The 21,159-nt window shown below is 53.4% G+C and overlaps 2 protein-coding genes across 9 annotated transcripts in view; one reads left to right on the top strand and one right to left on the bottom strand.

Moving 5' to 3' along the window:
• TNS1 (tensin 1) overlaps positions 1-9,823 on the bottom strand; it is a 221,249-nt gene extending 211,426 nt beyond the window's left edge. For 3 of the 8 annotated variants that reach the window (XM_070422107.1, XM_070422105.1, XM_070422103.1), the window contains exon 1: positions 9,708-9,820. The gene's annotated coding sequence lies outside the window, so the exon portion shown is untranslated. Of the gene's footprint in view, positions 1-9,707 lie in introns of all 8 variants that reach the window. The other 5 variants (XM_070422098.1, XM_070422097.1, XM_070422100.1 and 2 more) reach the window with 3 other exon arrangements.
• A 1,221-nt stretch (positions 9,824-11,044) lies between these two features.
• LOC139014995 (C-X-C chemokine receptor type 2-like) overlaps positions 11,045-21,159 on the top strand; it is a 40,099-nt gene continuing 29,984 nt past the window's right edge. The window contains exons 1-11 of the mRNA XM_070422094.1: positions 11,045-11,083; positions 11,734-11,803; positions 12,446-12,596; positions 12,715-12,818; positions 14,060-14,185; positions 14,495-14,601; positions 14,919-15,062; positions 15,512-15,578; positions 16,763-16,959; positions 17,245-17,407; positions 18,123-18,229. Of these exons, the coding sequence (XP_070278195.1) occupies positions 12,551-12,596; positions 12,715-12,818; positions 14,060-14,185; positions 14,495-14,601; positions 14,919-15,062; positions 15,512-15,578; positions 16,763-16,959; positions 17,245-17,407; positions 18,123-18,229 (1,061 nt within the window). The 5' untranslated portion in view covers positions 11,045-11,083; positions 11,734-11,803; positions 12,446-12,550. The remainder of the gene's footprint in view (positions 11,084-11,733; positions 11,804-12,445; positions 12,597-12,714; positions 12,819-14,059; positions 14,186-14,494; positions 14,602-14,918; positions 15,063-15,511; positions 15,579-16,762; positions 16,960-17,244; positions 17,408-18,122; positions 18,230-21,159) is intronic.

Here is a 21,159-nt window from a genome sequence, read left to right on the forward strand (position 1 = left end):
CCCCTGTGCCACACTCTGGCCAGCCCCAGAAAACTCCAAGGTCACTGTCAGGGATAGTGTCAGGCTGCCCATCCTCTCCCCCTACCCCCTCACCGCCCAGTGCACTTTGAGGTGGAGGCTCTGTCCAGGGGGGAGTGGAGAGCAGCACAATGCAGTCCCTTGCATGCCCTACACTGGACTCTCACTGGCCCAGTGTGCCTTTGCCTCCATTTGCCCCACATAGCTGAAGCACCCCCAGCAGGAAGGAAAGATGGGGGGACAGGGACAGAGAGTAGTGTCAGAGGCCAGATGGAGTCAGCCCTCTGCCCCAAGCACAACCACTCCATCCATCAGGACTAGGGCAAAGGATATGAACTCAACAGCCATGACCCAGGCTAAAGCCAGGCCCCAAGGGGAGAGACCTGGTAGCCAGGCCAAGCAGGCCCAGGCCTGGAAGGGAGCACAACAGCCTGAGACCCAGGCTGTGGCCTCTTTCCAGATACTTGGATCATCCCCGCCCCCCCCCCCCCGCACCCTTCAACCCCCCTCAGGCCCCCAAGATAGAAGGCCCTGTTCTCTTCCATATCCCAAAGCCCTGTAGCAGCCGCAAGCACGCACCTCAGAGACCGCCTGCTGAAGGGAGCAGGACTGACAAAGGCCTCAGCTGTGCACTATCAAAGTCATTGCTGTGCTTGCTGGGGCCATGCCTCCCGGGCTGCTCCCCGCTCGCTCGGCGAAGTGCACGGGTGATTCTAAGGCAGCCCAGCCCTGAGAGACACCAGACTTCTCGGCCAGTTTTTGGCTCATGGATTCCCTTTGCTGAACTCTCCTTAGAATGCATGGCGTCTAGGACACGTCTGTCTAATGCTCATTCCCTCCATCTCTCCTTCACTTCGGGTAAGTCTTAAGGCTCTCCCAGCCTTTCCTGGTTCCTTCCTTCCACTCGGGCATTTTCCCTAATAAAATCTCTACACATTTAATCCCATCCTGTTTCTCAGAGGATGCAGGCTAATACAATCACTCAATAACCATAACAACGGCAACAACACTTACCCCTTACTAAATGCTATTAATGTGCCCACACTGCTTTGAGTGCTTTTAAGGGAAGCGAAGGATACCAAAGAACAGCAATGCACAGCCCTGAAGTGGCAACGCCTGAATTGAACTTAGTTTAACCCCAAAGGCTACTAGTATAACTACTGCTCCATACTGCCTCCTCTGCAAGAGAGATGCCACCATCCCTGCCTCCTGCTTTTGGGAGGGAAGAGTGAAGGTGGAAAAGGGACTTGAAACTCCTGAGGAGTAAGCAACACAGACTCCCAGAAAGAAACAGAGATAGAGTGTGAGAGAGATTTAAAGAAAGAAAGAGGAGGAAATGAGACACAGAGGAGAGTCCGTTCTGGCCCCCAAAGGATCCTGATCCTACAAGCTTGAGCGCCTCCCTTCCCCAGGGCAGGGACAGGCTGAGCTATTGGACCAAAGGAAGCAGAAGGAGAACGGCAATGTGGCCCTAAAGCACTTTCTGACCCCACCCACTTCTTGCCATCCTTGGCCAACCACCCCCAACTCGCCCCCTCAGGCATGTGACTAGGGTGTGCCAGAGGTGCCAGCCAAGGAGCTCTGCAGCCAGGCTTCTCGCAGCACCAGGGCCCAGGAATCTTGATCCCCACCCGCCCCCTCCATTCCCCATCCTCCAACCCTCCCAGGGCAGGGCAACAGCCCTAGCCTGGTCTCAGGGTCCCAACAAAGCCAGGCCTGTCCCCTGCCCAACCTCCATGGAAGTGACGTCTGGGCTGGGCAGCAGGTGAAACTGAGCCAAAGGGACATGGCAGAGAGCCAGCTGCACCTCCTCCAGGTGAGCTCTCGGCTTAACTCCTGGCCTGCCAGACCCCAGTTCTTAGGGATGCTGTTTAGGGGATGAAAGGGTTAGTGGACACAAAGTCAGGGACATGGAAGGGGAACCAGCAGCCCGGGGGCACCCCTACACACACACACACACACACACACACACACACACACACCTGGTCTGGCCACGTGAGAAAGACCCATTAGCACAGTGGTTCTCAACCTTCTGGCCCTTTAAATACAGTTCTTCATGTTGTGACCCAACCATAAAATTATTTTCGTTGCTACTTCATAACTGTAATGTTGCTACTGTTATGAATCGTAATGTAAATATCTGATATGCAGGATGGTCTTAGGCGATCCCCGTGAAAGGGTCGTTCAACCGCCAAAGGGATCGCGACCCACAGGTTGAGAACCGTTGCATTAGCAGGCTCAAGTCACTCCACTCTCCTCATCATCCACCCTCCACCCTGTGTCAGGGATAGTTTAAAATGCAGACTCCCCCCATTGGTTGGCCCTCCCAGGGGCTCTCTATGGACCACATAAGTCTAAAGTGCAAACACTTTAGCTTGGCATTCAAGGCCTTTCCCATTCCCAGCTTCTGACCAGGCCTCTGACCTCCTACCTTATGCATCTCCCTTAGGACACCACACACTTTGACTCCTCTGGACCTGACTAAAATGGCCTTGCCTCCCCTCGGTGTCAGTGAACTCCTACTCACCTTGAAGGACCCAGTTCAAAATGTCAGCTCCTCCAGGAGGGCTTCCCAGATTGCTCCAGGCAGAACAATCCACTCCCTGCTCTAAAACCAAATGACAGCGTGTGCAGGCCTTTGTCTCAGGTTGGTGTGTTTGGGTGTCACACAGAGTGTGAGGGCTTACTGGACAAACCAAGTGTGTGTGCATGGTACATGGAGAGGATAGGAAGGTGAGAGGAAAGGTGATAGATAAGAGGATGAAGGGCGGATGGGTAAAAGAAGATGGTGGATGGATGAACAGGTAGGTAGAAAGATAGATAGGCTGAGAGGTAAGCAGACAAATGAGAATTAAGAAGCTTCTACTGGGTGCAGAACCAACATGTCACACACCAGGGCCCACAGGACATCTGGGCTCTGGTTGCCAGAAGGCTCTGAGGATTGGGTCTAAGGGCCCACCTGGCCACTCTTGACAACTGTGGTTTCAGCTGTGGCAGGAATGTGGTGAATTGTGGTTTGGTAGGGACACCCAGGAGTTTCCAGAAAGGAAGTGCTGGCAGAAAATGCCAAGAAGAGCTGAATAGAGGCAAAAGCTTGTGCTGAGGCCAGAAGACACCCCCACGGGCCTCCTTGTGACTGCCACACACTGCCAGCCCCAGCTGGTCACCAGGGTCTTATCTCCCTTCCCACTCTCTTCAAACCCTGAAAAAGGTCTTCTGTCAGTTGACCTCCTCCAACCCTGCAGACATTCCTATTTGACCTCCAACCATGTCTGAGCTTGACCCAGGGGTCTCATTGTAGCCCATCCCTACATCCCTGCCTCCCCACTGGATGCCCCGAAGGAGCTCGGGCCCAGGTAGAGGTCCAAGGCCAAGGGATGATTCTCATCTCTTGCCTGGCCTCCACCTGTGATCTCTCTCCTGCTCTGAGGTCTCTACCTGCCCCACTCTCACCATCCATTCATTCATCTATTGGGCAACCCTGACTGAGCATCTAGATCAGCGGTTCTCAACCTGTGGGTCACGACCCCTTTGGGGGTCGAACAACCCTTTCACAGGGGTCGCCTAAGACCATCGGAAAACACATATAATTACATATTGTTTTTGTGATTAATCACTATGCTTTAGTTATGTTCAATTTGTAACAATGAAAATACATCCTGCATATCAGATATTACGATTCATAACAGTAGCAAAATTACAGTGATGAAGTAGCAACGAAAATAATTTTATGGTTGGGGGTCACCACAACATGAGGAACTGTATTAAAGGGTTTCGGCATTAGGAAGGTTGAGAATCACTGATCTAGATGCTGCATGTCCATTGCTAACTAAGTTCCTGGGATACAAAGTTCACTAAAATTTGGCTCAGTCCTGAAATCACTGGCTCAAAGTCTTACTGGGAAGACAGACTTGTGAACAGATAGCACCAGAGGCACCCTAACACTCCCTTCTCCTTGGCCAGAAAGGAAGTCTAAAGCTGTGACCTCTCCATCCCCTCTCCCTAGGGTGGGCTGGAGAGCCAGCTTCCTGTTCTGGACTCTAGAGCTATTCAGGCTGGGAGATGGAGGAGCTGGCCAGAAGCACCAGGGTTGGGGTGCCTGAGGGGAAAGGAGTCAACTTAGGGATCAATCTGCAAGGGGACCTGGAACCTCAGCATCACCTGGGTCCCCTTTGCTCCCCAACACTCAGCTTCTCAGCAGATGGCAGCCTCTGCTTCCCACTCACAGGCTGCTGCCCCTCCAGAGGCTGCCTTAGCTTGCCTGCCCTTGGCACCACACTTTGCCCTTGTGCCAGAGGCCCGTGGCAAGTTCATACATCAAACAAGGAGGCAGTGCCTGGCTTCTTGCCTTTTAGGAAAGAAAGACTAGAGGGCATGGCCCTATCCCCAGCCTCACACCCTCCAATCAACCAAGGACCCAGTCCTGCCCCCAGAGAGTGGGTACAGCTGAGAGAGGTGGTCAGCTGACCCCACTCACCCCCACTCCAACATGGCCTCTAGAGCTTCTTCCTCCTTCGCCTCCTACACTCGAGCTCCACATTAGGGGGGCGAGCAAGATGAGGAGAGTCACTACAAAAGGACATATTAGGGTGTTAGAGATCCTCTCCCTTTCCTTCTCCAGGATGTCTCTCAGCCCAAGATGCCTGGGGTACTCCCTGAAGAAAATGATGCCTCTGATTCTCGAGATGTTTGGGGTGAATCTACTCAACAGAAATGAGAACTCAGGGCCACCAGAGGCATGCACGAAGATGTTCATAGCAGTGCTACCGCAAAAGCCTCAGACTAGAAAGAACCCAAATGCCTGTCAGTGGCAGAATTGACAAGTGAATTGTGTATCATTACATGATGGAGCACTATCCAGCAATAAGAAGGGATGATCTACCACCACACACAAGAATATGGACGGCATTACAACCATAATGTTGAGCAAAGGAAATCAGGCACAAAATAACACATACAATGTGCTCCACTTATAGGAAGTTCTATACAACAGGCAAATCTTTTCTGGTAGAAGTCAGAGGGGAATTAGTGACTGGAAGAGGACAGGAAGGGGGCTTCTGGGTGTAGGCAATGCTCTATTTCTTGACTGAGTGCTAGGTACATTGGGTACATGGCTGTACTCAGTTTATGTACTTCCTGTGTTATGAAACACTTCAGTAAACTCATATGGAGGGATGCCTGATGAAGCCTTGTCAGCTACCATCTTTGTAAGATGAGGAGAATCCTTTTTACCTCTCCCTCCCACCCCACCTCCAAGTCCTGTCCCTTCTCCCCCTAAATCAGTCTTGGCCTCACCCCGCACCGAGCCCTCCTACTGGCGCACCACCTTGCTAACTTGAACCATCATCATCACTCACCACATGACTGTGACCACCTCCCCCGGGTCGCCCTGCTTTGCCTCTCACCCCTTCCAATCCGTACACATACCACATGGATGTCAGGGCTTAGGAGGAACCAGGAACTGCCAGAGGAAGCCTTTGTCAAATGCCATGAGAGCTCCCAACTCTTCTCCATCTCAGGACCTCCAAGCGTGCTGTTCCCACTACTGAGAATGCTTGTCCTCACTAACTGCTACTTGCACTTGGGCTCCTTGCTGAAATGCCACTTCCTGCAGCTCCCAATCTAATTCCGATCCATTGGCATCTCCTATAACATCCTTTACTTCCCCTCCCTAGGACTGTTTCCAATAATGTCTGTCTTTGTGCAATCACTTGTTGACAGTTTGTTCTCTCTCTCCCACTGGATTAACACCCCCTCTGAAGGCAAGCACAGGGCTGTCTGCTTTCCTGCTCTATCCTCAGCTCCTAGCTCAGTGCCTGGCTTAGAGCAGCCGCTCAAAAATGCTTGTTGACTCAGAGACTAGATCTTACTTGTTCCCACCACAAAAAAGAAAGAATAATGTGGCGTGATAAAATTATTAGCTAATACTACTGTGGTAATCATATTGCAATATATAACTGTGTCAAATCAACATGGCCTACACTTTAATCTTATACAATGTTACATGTCAATTATCTCTCAATAAAATTATCATTTTAAAAATACATAAACTTACAATGAAATAAAGTCAATTCAAAACTAAGGTAATAAATACCCCAAAACTCAAAACATAAATGCTTGTTGAATAAATGAATGGCCAGGTCCAGGCTTACAGGTAGCATTTGGAGAAGGGAAAAGTTGCCGCTGCGAACAGAACTCCCACATGTCCAGGGTCAGGTTGAGGTCCTGGTCTGTCACTTATTGTGTCACCTCAGGCCAGTCATTTCCCTCCTCTGGGCCTCAGTGTGCTCAACTGTGACATGCAGGGGTTGGAGGGATCTGGACCATGGGTAGGCTTAAGGGGATGTATGTCATTGTGTGTGTGTGTGTGTGTGTGTGTGTGTTTATACAGTGGCTGTGTATGTGTGAACATGTCCATGAGCATTTCCTGAGCAAGAACAGCCATAATTTTCATCAGATTCTCAAATAGATCTGTGACCTCACAGTATTCACCAAGATCCTTTTTCAGCGCTGGGGAGTCTATGATTTATAGAAATAGAGAGAGAGGAAGGAATGCAACCACAGCAGAGGGCGTTAGATTAGACCCAGCGCTTCCATCAGGGGTGTAGGACCCCACAACAAGCAGGCAGGGGAGGCTGCAGCACCTGCCTCCTGGGGATCTCCTAACTCAACCGGTCTCTGGGCTACTGGACAGAGGCCAGATGAACTGACCCCAGGGACTGGCTTTCAGAGAGAAAAGGTAGAAGCAGCCTAGAGTCTCCCGCCCTCTGCTCCCACCACCATCCGACAAGCACCCACTTGTATTGGGACACGGCAGAGAGTGAGGAGGCGAGGCTGGCACCTGGAGATGCCCTCCAGGCCCCTTGGCGCCCAGGTCAGAGAAGGTTTGGCGGGAATGCTTAGGAGGAATGCCAAGCCCCACCTTCCCTTCTCCTGAGGCTGGCAGGCTGGCATGTGTTGCCAGAGGAGGGCTCAGTGTGTATGGCAATCATAGGACCCGGAGGAGGCCACCGGAGGGATGCAGAACCACACCTCCAGGCTCCGATCATCCAGAGCAGGGGCTCAGGGGCAGGTCACAGATTCAGGACAGGCAGGAGTGGTGTGGGCAATGGGGCCTGAAAGCAGAGAGAGGGCAGTGTGGTCTGTGCACAGGACAGCCTGCTTAGGGGGAAGACTGGGGACAGCATGCAGGAGAAGAGGGCAGTAGGGCCTGGCAGGGAGGGGCTGCCCAGAGGGGAGAGAAGATGGGAAAGGCTGGGGGTAGGGACAGGTGATCTGAGCACAGCCTGTGACCCCAGGAGAGGAGCTTGGCCTGGGGAATGGGGATGGGAGGAGGAGAATGGTCTGTGGCAGGAATGGTGGCATGTTGATGGCAGGATGGCAGTGGGCGTGCCCTGGCTGGTGGCCCAGATGCCTGAGTAGCTTCTAAGCCCTGACTCCCAGGGGGGCTGAGTGCCCAAGAGATGTTTATCCTCCACAGTCCACAAGAACTTGGTAAAACACCTCCTTTAGTGAGGTGGTCGCCTGGCTACTCTTTCCTAGGTCACTGAAGTGTCCTGAGAGTTGTAAGATGAATGGGAGGTGAAGGGGGACTGGCAAGGAAGAGAGCAGCCAGCAACAGCCCCCACCTCTGGAGCCAGAGCCAGGGGGCAGTGGGCACAGGCTGGGGCTGGATGGAGGGTGTAATCCTGCAGATAAAGAAGGGAATGAGTCATGGGTGAGAGCCAGGCTCTCTCAAGAGGCAGCTCAGAAACCAGCTCATCTGAATGCAGACAGACACTCGTTCCCATCCTTGTCCCTATGGCTGTCACACACCCACACACACTCCCCTCCCCCTCCTTCTCCCCTCTCCTTGATCACCCACCTCCAGTGCCCTGCTCCTTCCTCCATCTCAGCAGACAGCCAGTCCCTCAGCCCACCTGGCACATCCCCCACAGCTGGCTGCATGGGAGTGGAAGAGGTAGGGAGATAGGGAATCAAGGAGACCCACCAACAGAGAAAGTAAAGTCAAGAAAGGTCTGGGGCTCTAGCTGGTTTGGCTCAGTGGATAGAGCGTCAGCCTGCTGACTGTAAGGGTCCCGGATTCGATTCCAGTCAAGGGCACATGTCCCGGTTGTGGGCTCGATCCCCGGTGTGGGGCGTGTAGGAGGCAGCCGATCAATGATTCTCCCTCATCATTGATGTTTCCATCTCTCTCTCCCTCTCTCATCCTCTCTGAAATCAATAAAAATATATTTTAAAAAAAGAATGGTCTAAGATAGAGACAGATAAAGAAGAGGGGCTGTGAAATCACTTCCCCCTGAAAACTCGAGGCTCTAAGGAAGAAAAGGAGCCTGGATGACCTCTGGAGGGGCCTGAAAGTCCAGGGATTCTGCCACGCCACCTTCCCTGGCTGGACCCTCTGCCCCTTTGCCAGGACTGAGAAGCAGCAGTCTGGGAGAAGCAGCCAACACCCCCCAGCCAGCACCCCCAGGCCTCATCCTGCCCCTGGGCCCCAAGCTAGGTTCAGGCCTCCAGCCACTGCAAGGGCTCAGGCAACAGCTACACCCCAGGCGTGTCCCTCACCGTGGTCTGTCACCGTGGTGATGACCCGGCCAACGCTTAGGAAGGACAGAGAGTTCTGTTTATAAGTACAGCCTTATGCCTGGCACTGCGGAGTACAACCATGAATATGCCATAATTCGTACCCTGAGGGGCATCCAGACAAGCGGGGCAGAGGGATCACTTTGAGACATGTGTGTGCAAGCACACGCACATACACAAGTACACACACACACACACACACACACACACACACCTGGCTTCACTGGCTGCCCCGGTGAAGGGGGAGAAGGGAGCTGGGATGTAGCCACAGGTACATTTTGAGTCCCCCACACACTGTGTACCCAAGTGGAGAGATATAAGGCAGCACCATAATCCAAACCCCGCACAGCGAACAAATCTTAGAAGACTGCAGCTCTCACAGCCCCGAACAGTGAGGTAGGCTAGGATTATGCCGGGAGCCTAGAGCAATTTATACAGTCCCTAGTGACCCCAAATATCTCCCTCTCCTCCTCCTGGGAGAAACCTAGTGCCCACACCTGTACCACACCTGCTGCTTCCCAGACAGATGCCTCCTCCAGGACAAACACCAGCCTGTCACCACCCCCGGGGTCAGTTCCCCACTCGCAAGGCTCCAGGACTTACCCAGACAGAGAATGCCGGAGTGAGGGTCCAGCTGCCCCCACCATCCTCAGGGCAGTCTTGCTCCAGTGGGGTCCTCCCTGCCTCAGTAGGCCCCTCCCTCCTGGCTAGAGAGCCCCGGTCAGGGACAACAGCCACAGCTCCCAGGAGGGACACCTAGACTCCCAGACCAGCTCAGGGGAAATGAGCACTTTCAGTGACTTTCCCCAGCCCTCCCAGCCCTGCCCCCTCGGAGGGCTCCTAAGCCCCACCTGAACTATCTGCCCTTTTAAGGGCCAGGTGCTGCATCACCCTCCTCCCAAGGGCACTAGCAATCCAGGTGAGACCTCACCTAACTCTGTGCCTTCACCTGGTCCTAATCCAACCCGTCCCCCTGGGGTAGCCTGCCCTTACTGCCCACCTCCCGACAGCTGATGGGCTCTTTCCTGGCTTGACTCCTTACCTGTCTCAGGTGAGCTAGGCTCTGCCCACCACCCACTCCCCCCACCCATCGCCGCAGTGCCTACCTGAGGCAGGAGCCGCCTGCTTTCGGCGCGGACCAAACCCCCGGGCTCCCAGCTCTGGCCCAGCGCCGGGCCCGGGGGGCTCCCCGGGGGGCTCCCCGGGGGTTGGGGGCCGCAGGGCGGCCCGGGCTCCAGCGCCTCGCAGCACACCAAGCTCACAGTGCAGCCCATCCGGCCGGGCGCCCCGCGGGCCTGTGCTGAGCGGGGACGCGGGCGCCCCGGGAGCTGGCCCGCCCCCCAGCCCAGGGCGCCTCCGACGTGGGAGGGGGGCGGCGACGCCCCCAGCCCGTCCCCTCCCGGAGCCTTCTCGGCGGCACCGCCTGGAAGCGGGGGAGTCCGGGGCGGACGAGGGGCGGTGACACGGGCGCCGGGAGCAGCCAGTGACAGAGGGAGACCCGAGGGCGGGGACGCGGGGAGGGGCGGTGGCAGGGTCCCGGGGACTGGGACGCGGGCGCGCTGAGTACTGGAAGGCGAGAAAGATAGCAACGGAAGAGGCAGGAAGCAGATAAGGAGAGATAATGAGGGGGATACAGGGACGCGGGGGACAGGAAGAGGGGGACAGAGCCTCTACACCGGGCGCCCAGGTCCAGGAGGGGAGAGACAGGCGGGAGTGGCGCTGGAGAGCAGGCCAGGCGCGCGCCGGGGCTCAGGAGAGCTTCCTGGGGTTTGTGAACAATATCCTCCCGGGTGCCTGCTCCCCTGTTCTCTGCCCCCAGCGCTAGCCCTTGGGTCACCCCAGCCTAGAAAAGCGAGGACCAGGCGGTGGGAAGACCTGAGCTCAAGGAGGCAGAGCACATCCAGAGTGGAAGGGCCACAGCCCACCTGGGCAGCGCACCTGGCCCATTCCTGGAGACAGCACCTCACCAGGGGTCACTTCCCTCCTTTTAGCGCTGAGTACCAGGACTGGAAGGATGGGGACCCCGTCGGGAGACTGAGGTAGGGAGCAGGAGAGACAGGTGATGGGGCTCTTGCCTTCCCCTCCCCACCTGCATCACACTCCAACCAAGTGGCCCTAAAAAACTGGCAGAAGATCAGCGGGGACGGCATCCCAGCCTCTTTGCGCCACCTGGTGGTGATGAGGAAGAAAGACAAAGCAAGTGGCTGTGACGAGAAGGGAAGGAAACTTGAAGGGCAGCAGTTGCCGCTCCCCACCCCTGGATGAGTCCGTGTTTGGCCAGCTAATCATCCCCATTTCCACTTCTCCCCGTAGTCTTCTGCTCCTCCCGCTCGGAGCAGGGTTTCCCCTCGAGTGCTGGCGTGGGCCTGAGTCACCCTCCCAAGCAGCAAACTCTGAGAGCTGTAGAGGAACTAGAGTCACAAGTGACAGGCTCAGGCTGCAGCGCCCGCTCTCCGTGCCTCCACCAGCCAGGCCTTCCCAGGTGAGTACAGATAGCCTCCGGGGTCTGGGGGAGGCTGGAGGAGGGAAATGATGCCAGAAGGGAGAAGCTGAGGAATCTTGATGGGTATGAGGGACAGGACAAGATGCATATAAGTATTCATGGATTTATAATCAGTCTGGTCTGGAAGGGACTTCAGAGACCCTAAATCCAAACCCCTGGTCTACATATGGGGAAACTGAGGCCCAAGAAAGGTGTGTGATGTGCCCAAGGTCATAGTGAATTCCAGGGCCAGGATGGAAACCCATGTCCCTTGACTCCCAGTTCAGTGTTCCATCCCCCACCCACCCTCCCTCCTTACTCTCCTTTTCCCCATCCTATCCTCTCCACTGTGCCCCACTGCTTCTTCACTCTCAGCCACCCCCAAATTCAGCAACCAACCACAGCTCGGGAGGCAAGACCCCTGGGTTTCCTATCCCATGCCCAGTCTTTGCTCCAGGCTCTCAGAATAAGCTCACTGGCCCTCAGGGACCACAATATTCCTCCCTGAGCTCCAGGACCCACTGGGGGCAGGGGGGCAAGCTGAGATTTAACTGGGAGAGAGCAGCAGGATTAAAACCAAGTGTCCTGCTCCCCACACCCCAGTCCCAGCTCTCAGGCCTTGCCTTACTTCTGCCTCCCTCTCCTCAAAGAACGCATATTTTCCGCTCAGCTGGGGCTCAGGAAAGGATGAGAATGTGTCTCAAGGATGATGACTCTCTGGTAAGGCTCCCCATGGGAAGAGGGGTGATGGTCCCTCAGCCCAGCATCCACATGGCATGAGCACTAACAGGCTCACTCACATCAAGTCAGGGCTGGGAGCACGGGCCCGGGGGGCACACAGACCTGAGTTCAAATTCTATTTTCACAACTTAGCGCTTTGTGGCATTGGGTAAAAGACTTACCCTCTCTGAGCCCCCTTTTCACCTTGTCTAAAATGGAGTTGATAACCTGCTAGGATTATTGTGGGGACTGAGTGAGACAAAGATGTCAGGCACCAGGAACTGCTCCGTAAGTGGGGGCCATGCCATCACCTTCCCACATGGGCCCACAAGAAAGAGCTGGGGTTTTATTCTGCCAGTTAACTCACTGGGACCCTAGAGCAGTGATGGCGAACCTTTTGAGCTCGACGTGTCAGCATTTTGAAAAACCCTAACTTAACTCTGGTGCCGTGTCACATATAGAAATTTTTTGATATTTCAACCATAGTAAAACAAAGATTAATATTTTTGATATTTATTTTATATATTTAAATGCCATTTAACAAAGAAAAATCAACCAAAAAGATGAGTTCGCGTGTCACCTCTGACACGCGTGTCATAGCTTCGCCATCACTGCCCTAGAGCCATCCCATTCCTTCTCTAGGCTGATTCTTCCTTCGTGTAAGGAGAGGATCAAACAGCCGAACCCAGAGGCTCCTTCCGGGGTGAACTTCCAGAGCCACAGGAATCATATCATTTTCAAATATTCATGGCAGAAGAGGGGGCTGCCCTCAAGGTCACCAGGGACCTGAAAGGTGAGTGAGTCCCGTGAGATTTTCTGGGACTGAACTGAGGGAGAAGTGAGGGATCTTGGGAGCCTCTCCCTCAGAGACCTCACTCCCTGATGTCTGATGTCCACCATCCTCCTCACAGCTGCTGTCTCTGCCATCCTCCAGGGCTACGGGGGTGGGCATCGGGTGACAGACGCCAGCGCTGAGCTGCACGGACTCTGTGGCTGCCTGGAGCGGCTGCTGCAGGTGGGGCCCTGCCCTGTCCTCCCCTCGGGTCTCCTCCCTTCCCCTCTCTCCAGGCTCAGAGAACCAGGAGGGCTTTCCCAGATACTGAGGGAGGAGCCACCCTTCCTTTGCTGCCATGCACCACCTTGTCCCCCTCAGTCATCAAGACCTTCCTGACATCTAACCTCACTCATGTAGCCTGGGAGGGGTGGGGAGGCAGGACTGGGGCAGGGCGGGGCTGGGGGCAACCACCCTGCTCTGAAGACTACAGTGTCAGAGGCACAGATGTCCTAGAGCTGGTCCTCCTTGCTGCTGGTTAGAGCCCCAGTCATCACTATCACTAGCTTTTACTGAGCATGTACTATGTGTCAGGCTAAGCCTTTACGTGCCCACCTTATGCAATTCTCATTCTAACCCCCTGAAGTGATTCATGACCTGCCCATCCCCCACATCACACCCTTCCTACTTATCTGATTATGTGTGTGTATGTGTGTGGCGTGGGGCGGATATGGGTGTGAGTACGTGAGGTTTGTGTATATGTGATATGGGTATGTGTGAGTCTCCTGCCAGCCTGCCCTCTATCTGCTGCCCTCTAGTCACACTGGCCTCCTTGATCTTCTAAAGCACACCAGGAATGCACCCACCACAGGGCCTTTGCACGTACTATTTCACCTGTCTGGAATGCTCTTCCCCCACAACTTTAGATGGCACACTTTTTTTATTTCCTTCTGATTTCAACTTGAATAGTATCTCCTCAGTAAGGCTTTCTCTAACCACCTAATCTAAATTTTTAACACACACATACCACATGCACCACACATACATACCATCACATACACACATGCGTGCACACACCACCCAATTCCTATTCCCTTTTTCTGCTCTATTTTTTCTCCTTAGCAGTCAGTACTATCTAACAGTATATATTTTTACTTTTTCAGTTTGTTCATTTTCTGTCTCCCCTTCCAAGATATAAGCCCATGAGGTCAGTTTGTTCATTGCGGTCTCCCCTGGACTTAGAACAGGTCTGGCACATAGTGAGTGCTCAGCATTTCTGGAATGAATGAATGGGAACACTGAGGTCTCAGAGAGGTCAAGCAGCTTGCTCCTGGCCACACAGCCAGTAAGGGCAGAGCCACTGAGCCGGGTCTGTCTGCACAAGCCCTTGCCCCTCTGCCATGTGCCCGCTCAGCATGCTGGGATACAGGGTGGGTTCTCGGAGGAAGCATTTCTACGACTCCTTTCCCTCCTCTTGCTCCCAGTTTGACCAGAAACAGCAGAAGAGCTTCCTGAGACCTCAGAAGGATTACTGGGATTTTCTCTGCACTGCCCTGAGGCAGCAGCGGGGGGACACAGAGCCGGCCCTCTTTGTTCACTCACAGGACAAGGTATCCAGGGCCAAGGGGCAGGCATGCTGGCCCCAGGAGGATGGGGTCCTGCCACCAGGCCCTTGATGGGGATCACTTGGGGGCCAGGGGACACAGGCCTGCCAGAGGCCCTTGTCTTATCCATCCCAGCTCCACTGGCCGTAGACCCCCTCGCTGGTCCTCAACTCTCATTAGTGCTATTCTCAGCACCCCTCCAGCCGCCCTTTCCTCCCATGACACCCTTTCTCATCAACCACCCATGCCCTCTCTGTGCTGGCTGAGTTCCCCTGGCCTAACACCACCCCACTTTGCCCGCTGTGTGCTCTGCAGTTGAAGACCCCTCTGGGAAAAGGCCGTGCCTTCATCCGCTTCTGCCTTGCCCACGGACAGCTGGCCGAGTGCCTGCAGCTCTGCCTCCTGAACCCAGAGCTCACCAGGTGGGGCATGCTCCTGCTTGTACCTGAGCCCACTGTCCCTCCTTCTCGAAACTTCCCCCTTCATCCCCACAAGGATGGTTTAATATCAAATGAGAGAGATGAGGGGAAAGTCAAGGAAGAAAGAGCAGATGGGAGGTTAGAAGCCCAGTCATGAATGACACTTCATCATGATACTTAGGCCTCTCATTCACCAAGGGCCACAGCCCTGCCTGGGGAATTGTTCCATTATGGTATGCAGCAGAGGTGGATTCTCTGAGGTTGGAGGTGGCAATAGCACCAGGGCCAAAGGCCAAGGATGCTGATCACTGTGAACACAGGGAATGGTATGGCCCCCGGAGCCCTCTGGTGTGCCCTGAACTCCAGGAGGACATCCTGGACTCCCTCTATGCTCTCAACGGGGTGGCCTTCGACTTGGATCTGCAGCGGTCGGACCTGGATGGGGCCTGGCCCATGTTCTCAGAGTGAGTGGGTACACGTGGAGGGAAGCTTCTTTGCATGCCTGCTGCCACAGCTACCACCCATCCCAAGCGAGCCCCAAGCCCTCAACCTCTAGCACCATCCATTTCTCCCTCCTTTCTTGCTTTCTGAGCCCCTGAATCTCCACCTCCCTAGCCTTCAGGATAACCTAATGATGCCCCATGATGTTGCATAGAATATACTCTCTAAAGAGTTGTTGGGTGGCTGGGATAGAGTGTTAGAAGGATGAATGGATGGTGGGATGGTGGATAAGTGGAGGGTGGGGATGCAGGGATGGATGAAGAGGGGGAAGTGTGCACGAGGGTGGGAGGGGAGGAAGGTGGAAAGGGGGGTGGGATGAATGGGTGGTGGGAAAAATAGGATATCCTGCATCCAAGAGCCAAGACCACTTCTGGAGAGAGGACCAGGATCTCCTTGCCCCTTTTACTTTTAGGTCCCGCTGCTCTAATTCTAGCCGGACCCAAGGAAGACTCAGAAGAACCAAAGACTCCCCAAAGGAGGTGCTTCTGCCTGACCTTCACTCTGAGCTGCCTCTTCTGCATCTCTGCTGAGACCCCCCTGGGTTGGGCAGTAACTGAGCCCTGTACCAACTGGACAGTCAGAGAGGCCAATGTGTGGACCTGGGGACTGGGGACCCACAGAAGCAAAGGCTCATATCCTAAGTGGTGGGGATATCGGGGAGAGAAAGGAATGGCTGACATCATCTGCAGAAGCCATTGGGGCCCAGGGAAGGAGGAGGTGCTAGAGAGGGTGACCAGAAGCTTATAGGAAACAGTCCAGGAAAACAACCTTTTCTGGAAGATTTGCAAATGTCTCAGTTCAGTTCAGGGAGCGGTTGAAGAAGAGCCAGATCACCTGGTTCAAATCCCAGCTCCAGCCCTTACTAACCACAGTCCTCCAGCAAATTATTTGCCATGCTCGCAGGGCGATTGTGAGGATGCCTTGAAACAGACCATGTGTAGCACAGAACAAGGCTCCTGCCACGTGCTCAGTAAGTGGTAGTTTGCAGTTATCATCATTCCACGAGCTCGCTTTGCACCCCCACCAGCTTCCAGGCACCAGGTCCAGAAACTATGAGGACTCAGTCTCTGACCTGAAGGACTTCCAGGTCTGTTCAGGGAGGCAGAGCCTAAAGGAACACGCTGCAACATGACATGTGAAGCGTAGGGGTGTGCACAGGGGAACGTGGGGTCCAGAGAAGGCTTCTTGGCAGAGGTGACTCTTAGAAGACTATTGGTCAATCTAAGTTTTCATCACAACCCTACAAGGCAGGTCTGATTATTCCCATTTTGCAGACAAGAAAATATAAAGAAGTCAAGTTCGGAGGGAAAGATCAGAGGATAGGGGTGGGAAGAACTTAGGGGAAACCAGATTCATGCAGAAGACAGAAATGAAGGAGGGAGAAGGGTGTGAGCTAGCGGTGAGGGAGGAAAGGAAATTGAAAAGAGAAGAGCTGCTGCTCCCTGATCAGGTCAAAGCTGGGGCCTCGGATCAGATCACCGGATGTTAACATTCAGATTCCTGACCCTCCCCCAGATTTGTTGGATCAGCATTTCCAGTTGGGAGGGCCTGGGAATCCATATATTTAGCAAGCTTGTTGCATCAGGGCTGTGGCCTTTCCCATGCACCAGCTTGGCGAATTGGTGCTGAGAAGGATGATGATGGGTTTGGGACTTCTCTGCAGATCTCAGCTGTAAATGGAGGCCCCAAAGGAGTCCAGCCAGAGGAGGCACACACCAGCCAAGCCAGCTGTCTGCGAGATGCACCAGGGGAAGACCGGTTGGCTGGACTCCCCATGTCCCAGCAACATAGGCATCTTTCTCCCTTTTTGGAAAAGAAGAAAGAAGATCCCAGGAGCCTCAGGGCCCTCCACAGCATGTGGTAACCAGAGGGGGAGGGGCTACAGCAAGACCAGGAGATGGGAGCCCCACGGACAGGGATCTGCCTGGAACTCTCAACACCCAGCATCCAGGGGCCAAGGGAGAGGGCCAATCAGACTCTGAAGGAGGTGGTAGGGACAGAGGCTGAGGGCCGAGGGGTTCTGCTGAGTACAGAGGGTCAAAGAACAGAGGGGACTCATGAAAGGGAAGCAGAGTGGGGTCACGACCAGGGGCTGCTGGTCTCCAGCCCCCGAGGGATGAATGAGGGCTCCATGTCACCAAACAGGCAGGAGAACAAGGAGCCTACCATTCTGGGGGAGCCCAGCGTCCTTCAGGGCCTGAAAACAAAGGAAGGCTCCACCACAGAGAAGCCACAAGAGCAAACAGGAGTTACCAGTGTGACCAGGAAGGAGGAGCAAGCAGAGGTGGCCTTGCAGGATGTGGTCAAGGTGAGAGCAGTTGAGCTCTGTACCTGTCTGTTCTCCCCAATCTAAAGTAGCCCATAGTCAGAGGTCTTCAATGGTAGCCTGGGGATCATTCCAGCTCACAGATCAATATTTATTAGCCCATACAGGATTAGGATTATTGTTATTTGAGGCTGTCTTTTGAAAGCTATGCATTCTTTAATTCACCATAGTCCCCACCTCTACCTATTACCTCATACCAGACTCATTTTATTCATCAATACTGCGACACCTTGCCCCTAAAGACATTTGCATTTGAGATACCTTTCCAACAGTTCTCCAGGGCAGTTGTTTTTCTCAGGTTTCATAGCTCTCATTCTCAGCAGGTTTCCTGCCAATATGTAAATCCTACTGTTGCAGACCTCAACTAGTTGCTCTTGTTGTAGATGGGTCTCCTGGAGGTCACCCAAGACTGTTTATAAGCCTTCCTTCAGCCTCCTCCTTAGCCAGAGTCTTCTGGGTCCTTGAGCTTTGTAACTTCCACCCCTCAATGAAGGAAGACATGGTGGCTCCATGCTCACCCAGAGGCAGAGCCAGGCATCAGAGCTCCCAGTGTTATCCCCAGTCCTGCCTTCCACCCAAGGGTGGTCTCACATGGTCTGAAGTCTCATGGGGTCCTTTGTCAAGTCATTTTGGGGCTGGGGTCTCTGACCCTTTTTTTCAGCTCCCTTTCCCTTTCTTCTTTCCTCCCCTCCTCCAGACCCTCAGACATAGGCTGCAGAAGACCAAGGAGCAAGCCTGGCACCAGGAGCAGCTGCTGAAGGAGCAGGAGAGGGAGCTGAAGGCACTGCAGGAGCAGCTCAGCAGGTAACCTTGGCAACCACTAACACACATGGGAGTGAGAGCCAGGAGGCTGGGGGGACAGGCGGTGCTTCATCTCCTACTGGCATTCACAGTCAGAAAGCATCTTCTGAGCTCCTCCTGTGCACCAAGCCCTGTGAGAGGACAACTTTGGATTCTGAGGCATACAGGGCATTGTTCCTGCTCTCAAGGACTCCCACCTTCCCCTCCTATCCCTTCCCCTCCCCCTTGCCTGCCTCCTCCTTCACAGGCCTCCCTGTGTAGCCCCCAGGATAGATCTATACCTCCGGTCCCTCCCTTCCCTTCCATACTCATCTTGGCCTCTTTCTGCTGCCTCTTCTGGGCCATTCCTCTCTCTTTGCAATCCCCTCTGCCTCCCTGCCCCACACACTCCTTGTGTTCCTCTGTCTCTCCTTTTCCTATTCCTCGTTGTACAACCTCTCTTTCACGCCCTGGGTAGTCATAATCATAACGACCTGGCACTGTGTCCTTGGCACTGTTCTAGCTGCTTCCTCATAAACAGCCTTATGAGATAGGTTCTCTAAAACCCCCATTTTATAGATGAGGAACTAAAGCTCAAAAATACTATACAATTCACTCTCCTGCTATTTTAGCAGCTGCTCCTGGTGCTAAAAATTCCCATGATTCAGGCCCAAAGCGAATGCAGGACTTTGCCCACCCAAGGGTTTTCTCTGGGGATTAAGCTGGGAGACTCCAGCCTCAGGCTGCTCCCTGCAGATTGCTGTCCTGCCACTGGTCATCCCATCCATCATTGTCATTCCACAAACACTCGAAGTGCTTGTGTCAGGCCTGTTCTATGTGCCTGAAATCCTCTTGGGGGAAAAACAGACAAAATTTCCACCCTCAAGGAGCTTACATTCTAGTGGCGAGGCAGTCAGTAATAAGATAAGCAAATAAAATACATGGAATGTCAGATTACAATAGGTTCTAAAGGGGGAGGGAATAAGTCAGGGGAGGGGAATAGGAAGTATCGGGGTGATATTAAATAAGGTAGCATGGTCAGGGAAGGCCTCCCTGGAAAGGTGAGGTTTGGGTAAAGGCCTGAAGGAAGTGAGGCGTGAACCATTTGGATGTGTGGTCGAAGAACGTTCCAGGCAGAGGGAACAGCAAGAACAAAGGCCCTGAGGTGGGAATGAGCATAGCAGGTTCTAGGAACATCAGGGGGCCATCATGGCCCCAGTGGAATGAAGACAGAAGGGGATGTATGGAAAGGTCAGGCAGGTAATGGGGACCAAGTTAGGGAGACCCTAGTAGGCATCAAAAAGGCCTTGACTTTAATTCAGAGTGAAATGAGAGCCACTGAGAGTTCTGATCAGGGAACGGACAAGACATGACTATTTTAATGTTAAAAAACATGCTTATTTGCTTTTTAAAACAATTCAATGATTTTAGTGTATTCAAAGTTGTGCATGGATCACCACAATCAATTTTAGAGCATTTTATCTCCCAAGGAAAACCCTGTACCCGTTAGCAATCACTCCCGCTTCCGCCTAACCTCCCAGCTCTAGGCAACACTAACCTGCCTACTGTCTATAGATGTGCCTCTTCTTTTTTTTTTTTTTTTTTTTTAATATATTTTATTGATTTTTTACAGAGAGGAAGGGAGAGAGATAGAGAGTCAGAAACATCGATGGGAGAGAAACATCGATCAGCCGCCTCCTGCACATCTCCCACTGGGGATGTGCCCGCAACCCAGGTACATGCCCTTGACCGGAATCGAACCTGGGACCTTTCAGTCCGCAAGCCGATGCTCTATCCACCGAGCCAAACCGGTTTCGGCGATGTGCCTCTTCTGGACTGACCTGTGTTTTCTTTTTTTTTTTTTTCTTTTTTTAATATATTTTTTTATTGCTTAAATTATTACAAAGAGTATTACATATTTCTCCTTTTTTTTCCCGCCGTTGACAATCCCCTGCTGACCTGTGTTTTCAAGGGCTCTGTGAAGCTAGTCTGTGGGGAAGCAAGGGTGACAGCAGGGAGACCAATGAGGAAGCTGCCCCGCCGTGCAGGGGAGGGCGATGGTGCCTGGGACTGCTCTGATCACAGTGCGGGTGTGGAAAATCTGCTGGATTCTGGACCCAGTGTAAGGTCAGGCTTCCTGAGGGATTGCATGTGAGGTCTGAGAGGAAGACAGAAGTCAGGAATTACCCCGAGTTTTCTGGCCAGGAAAGCTAGAATCACCACTGACCATCTGCTATGCAGAGTAAGTTAGTGGGGAACATTCAGAAGTTTAATTTGGAGCATGTTAAGTTTGAGACACCTGTTAGACACCCAAGCGGAGCCTTTGAGGAGGCAATTAAGTATGCCATTCAGGAGAGAGGCATGGGCTCAGGGTCTATTGGGAGTCATTGAAATGGGGTGGTGAGTGACAGAAGCTCCTGAGGCATCAAACTGGTAACAGGTTATCTCAGCACCAAAGAGCACAAGTGATATGGGGTCCATTTGGTCAGTCAACAATATTTATTGTGCCTCTACTACTCCATGAGTGAGGGTGGGGAGATAACAGTGAACAGAACAGGCAATGTCTGTTCTCACAGACCTGGGGAGACAGACAGTAGATCAACAAGTAGAAATACAGTGTCAGGTAGCCATAGGCGCTGTGGAGAAAAAATCAACCCAGGAAAGGAGGAAAGGGGAATGAGAGGCAGGATAGCCTTCTAGATTTAGGATCAAGAAAACCCTTCTGACATTTAAGGAGAAACCCCAACCATGGGAAAACTAGACCAGGCAAATATCTGGGGAGGAATCCTCCAGGCTGGGGACCAGCAAAAGCGAAGGCCAGGAGAAGTGTGCTTGGGAACAAGCTGGCTGTGTGGCTGGAGCAGAGGACGTGCCTAGGAGTCTTTAGCAGGGGCTCTCATGGGCTGACCTAGGTTTTTAAAGGATGGCTCTAGCTCAGCGGTTTTCAACCTGTG

This window comes from Myotis yumanensis, unplaced genomic scaffold, assembly GCF_028538775.1.
Source record: "Myotis yumanensis isolate MYYU_CA2020_CCGP unplaced genomic scaffold, mMyoYum1.0.hap1 SCAF_8, whole genome shotgun sequence".
Lineage (NCBI taxonomy): Eukaryota > Metazoa > Chordata > Mammalia > Chiroptera > Vespertilionidae > Myotis > Myotis yumanensis.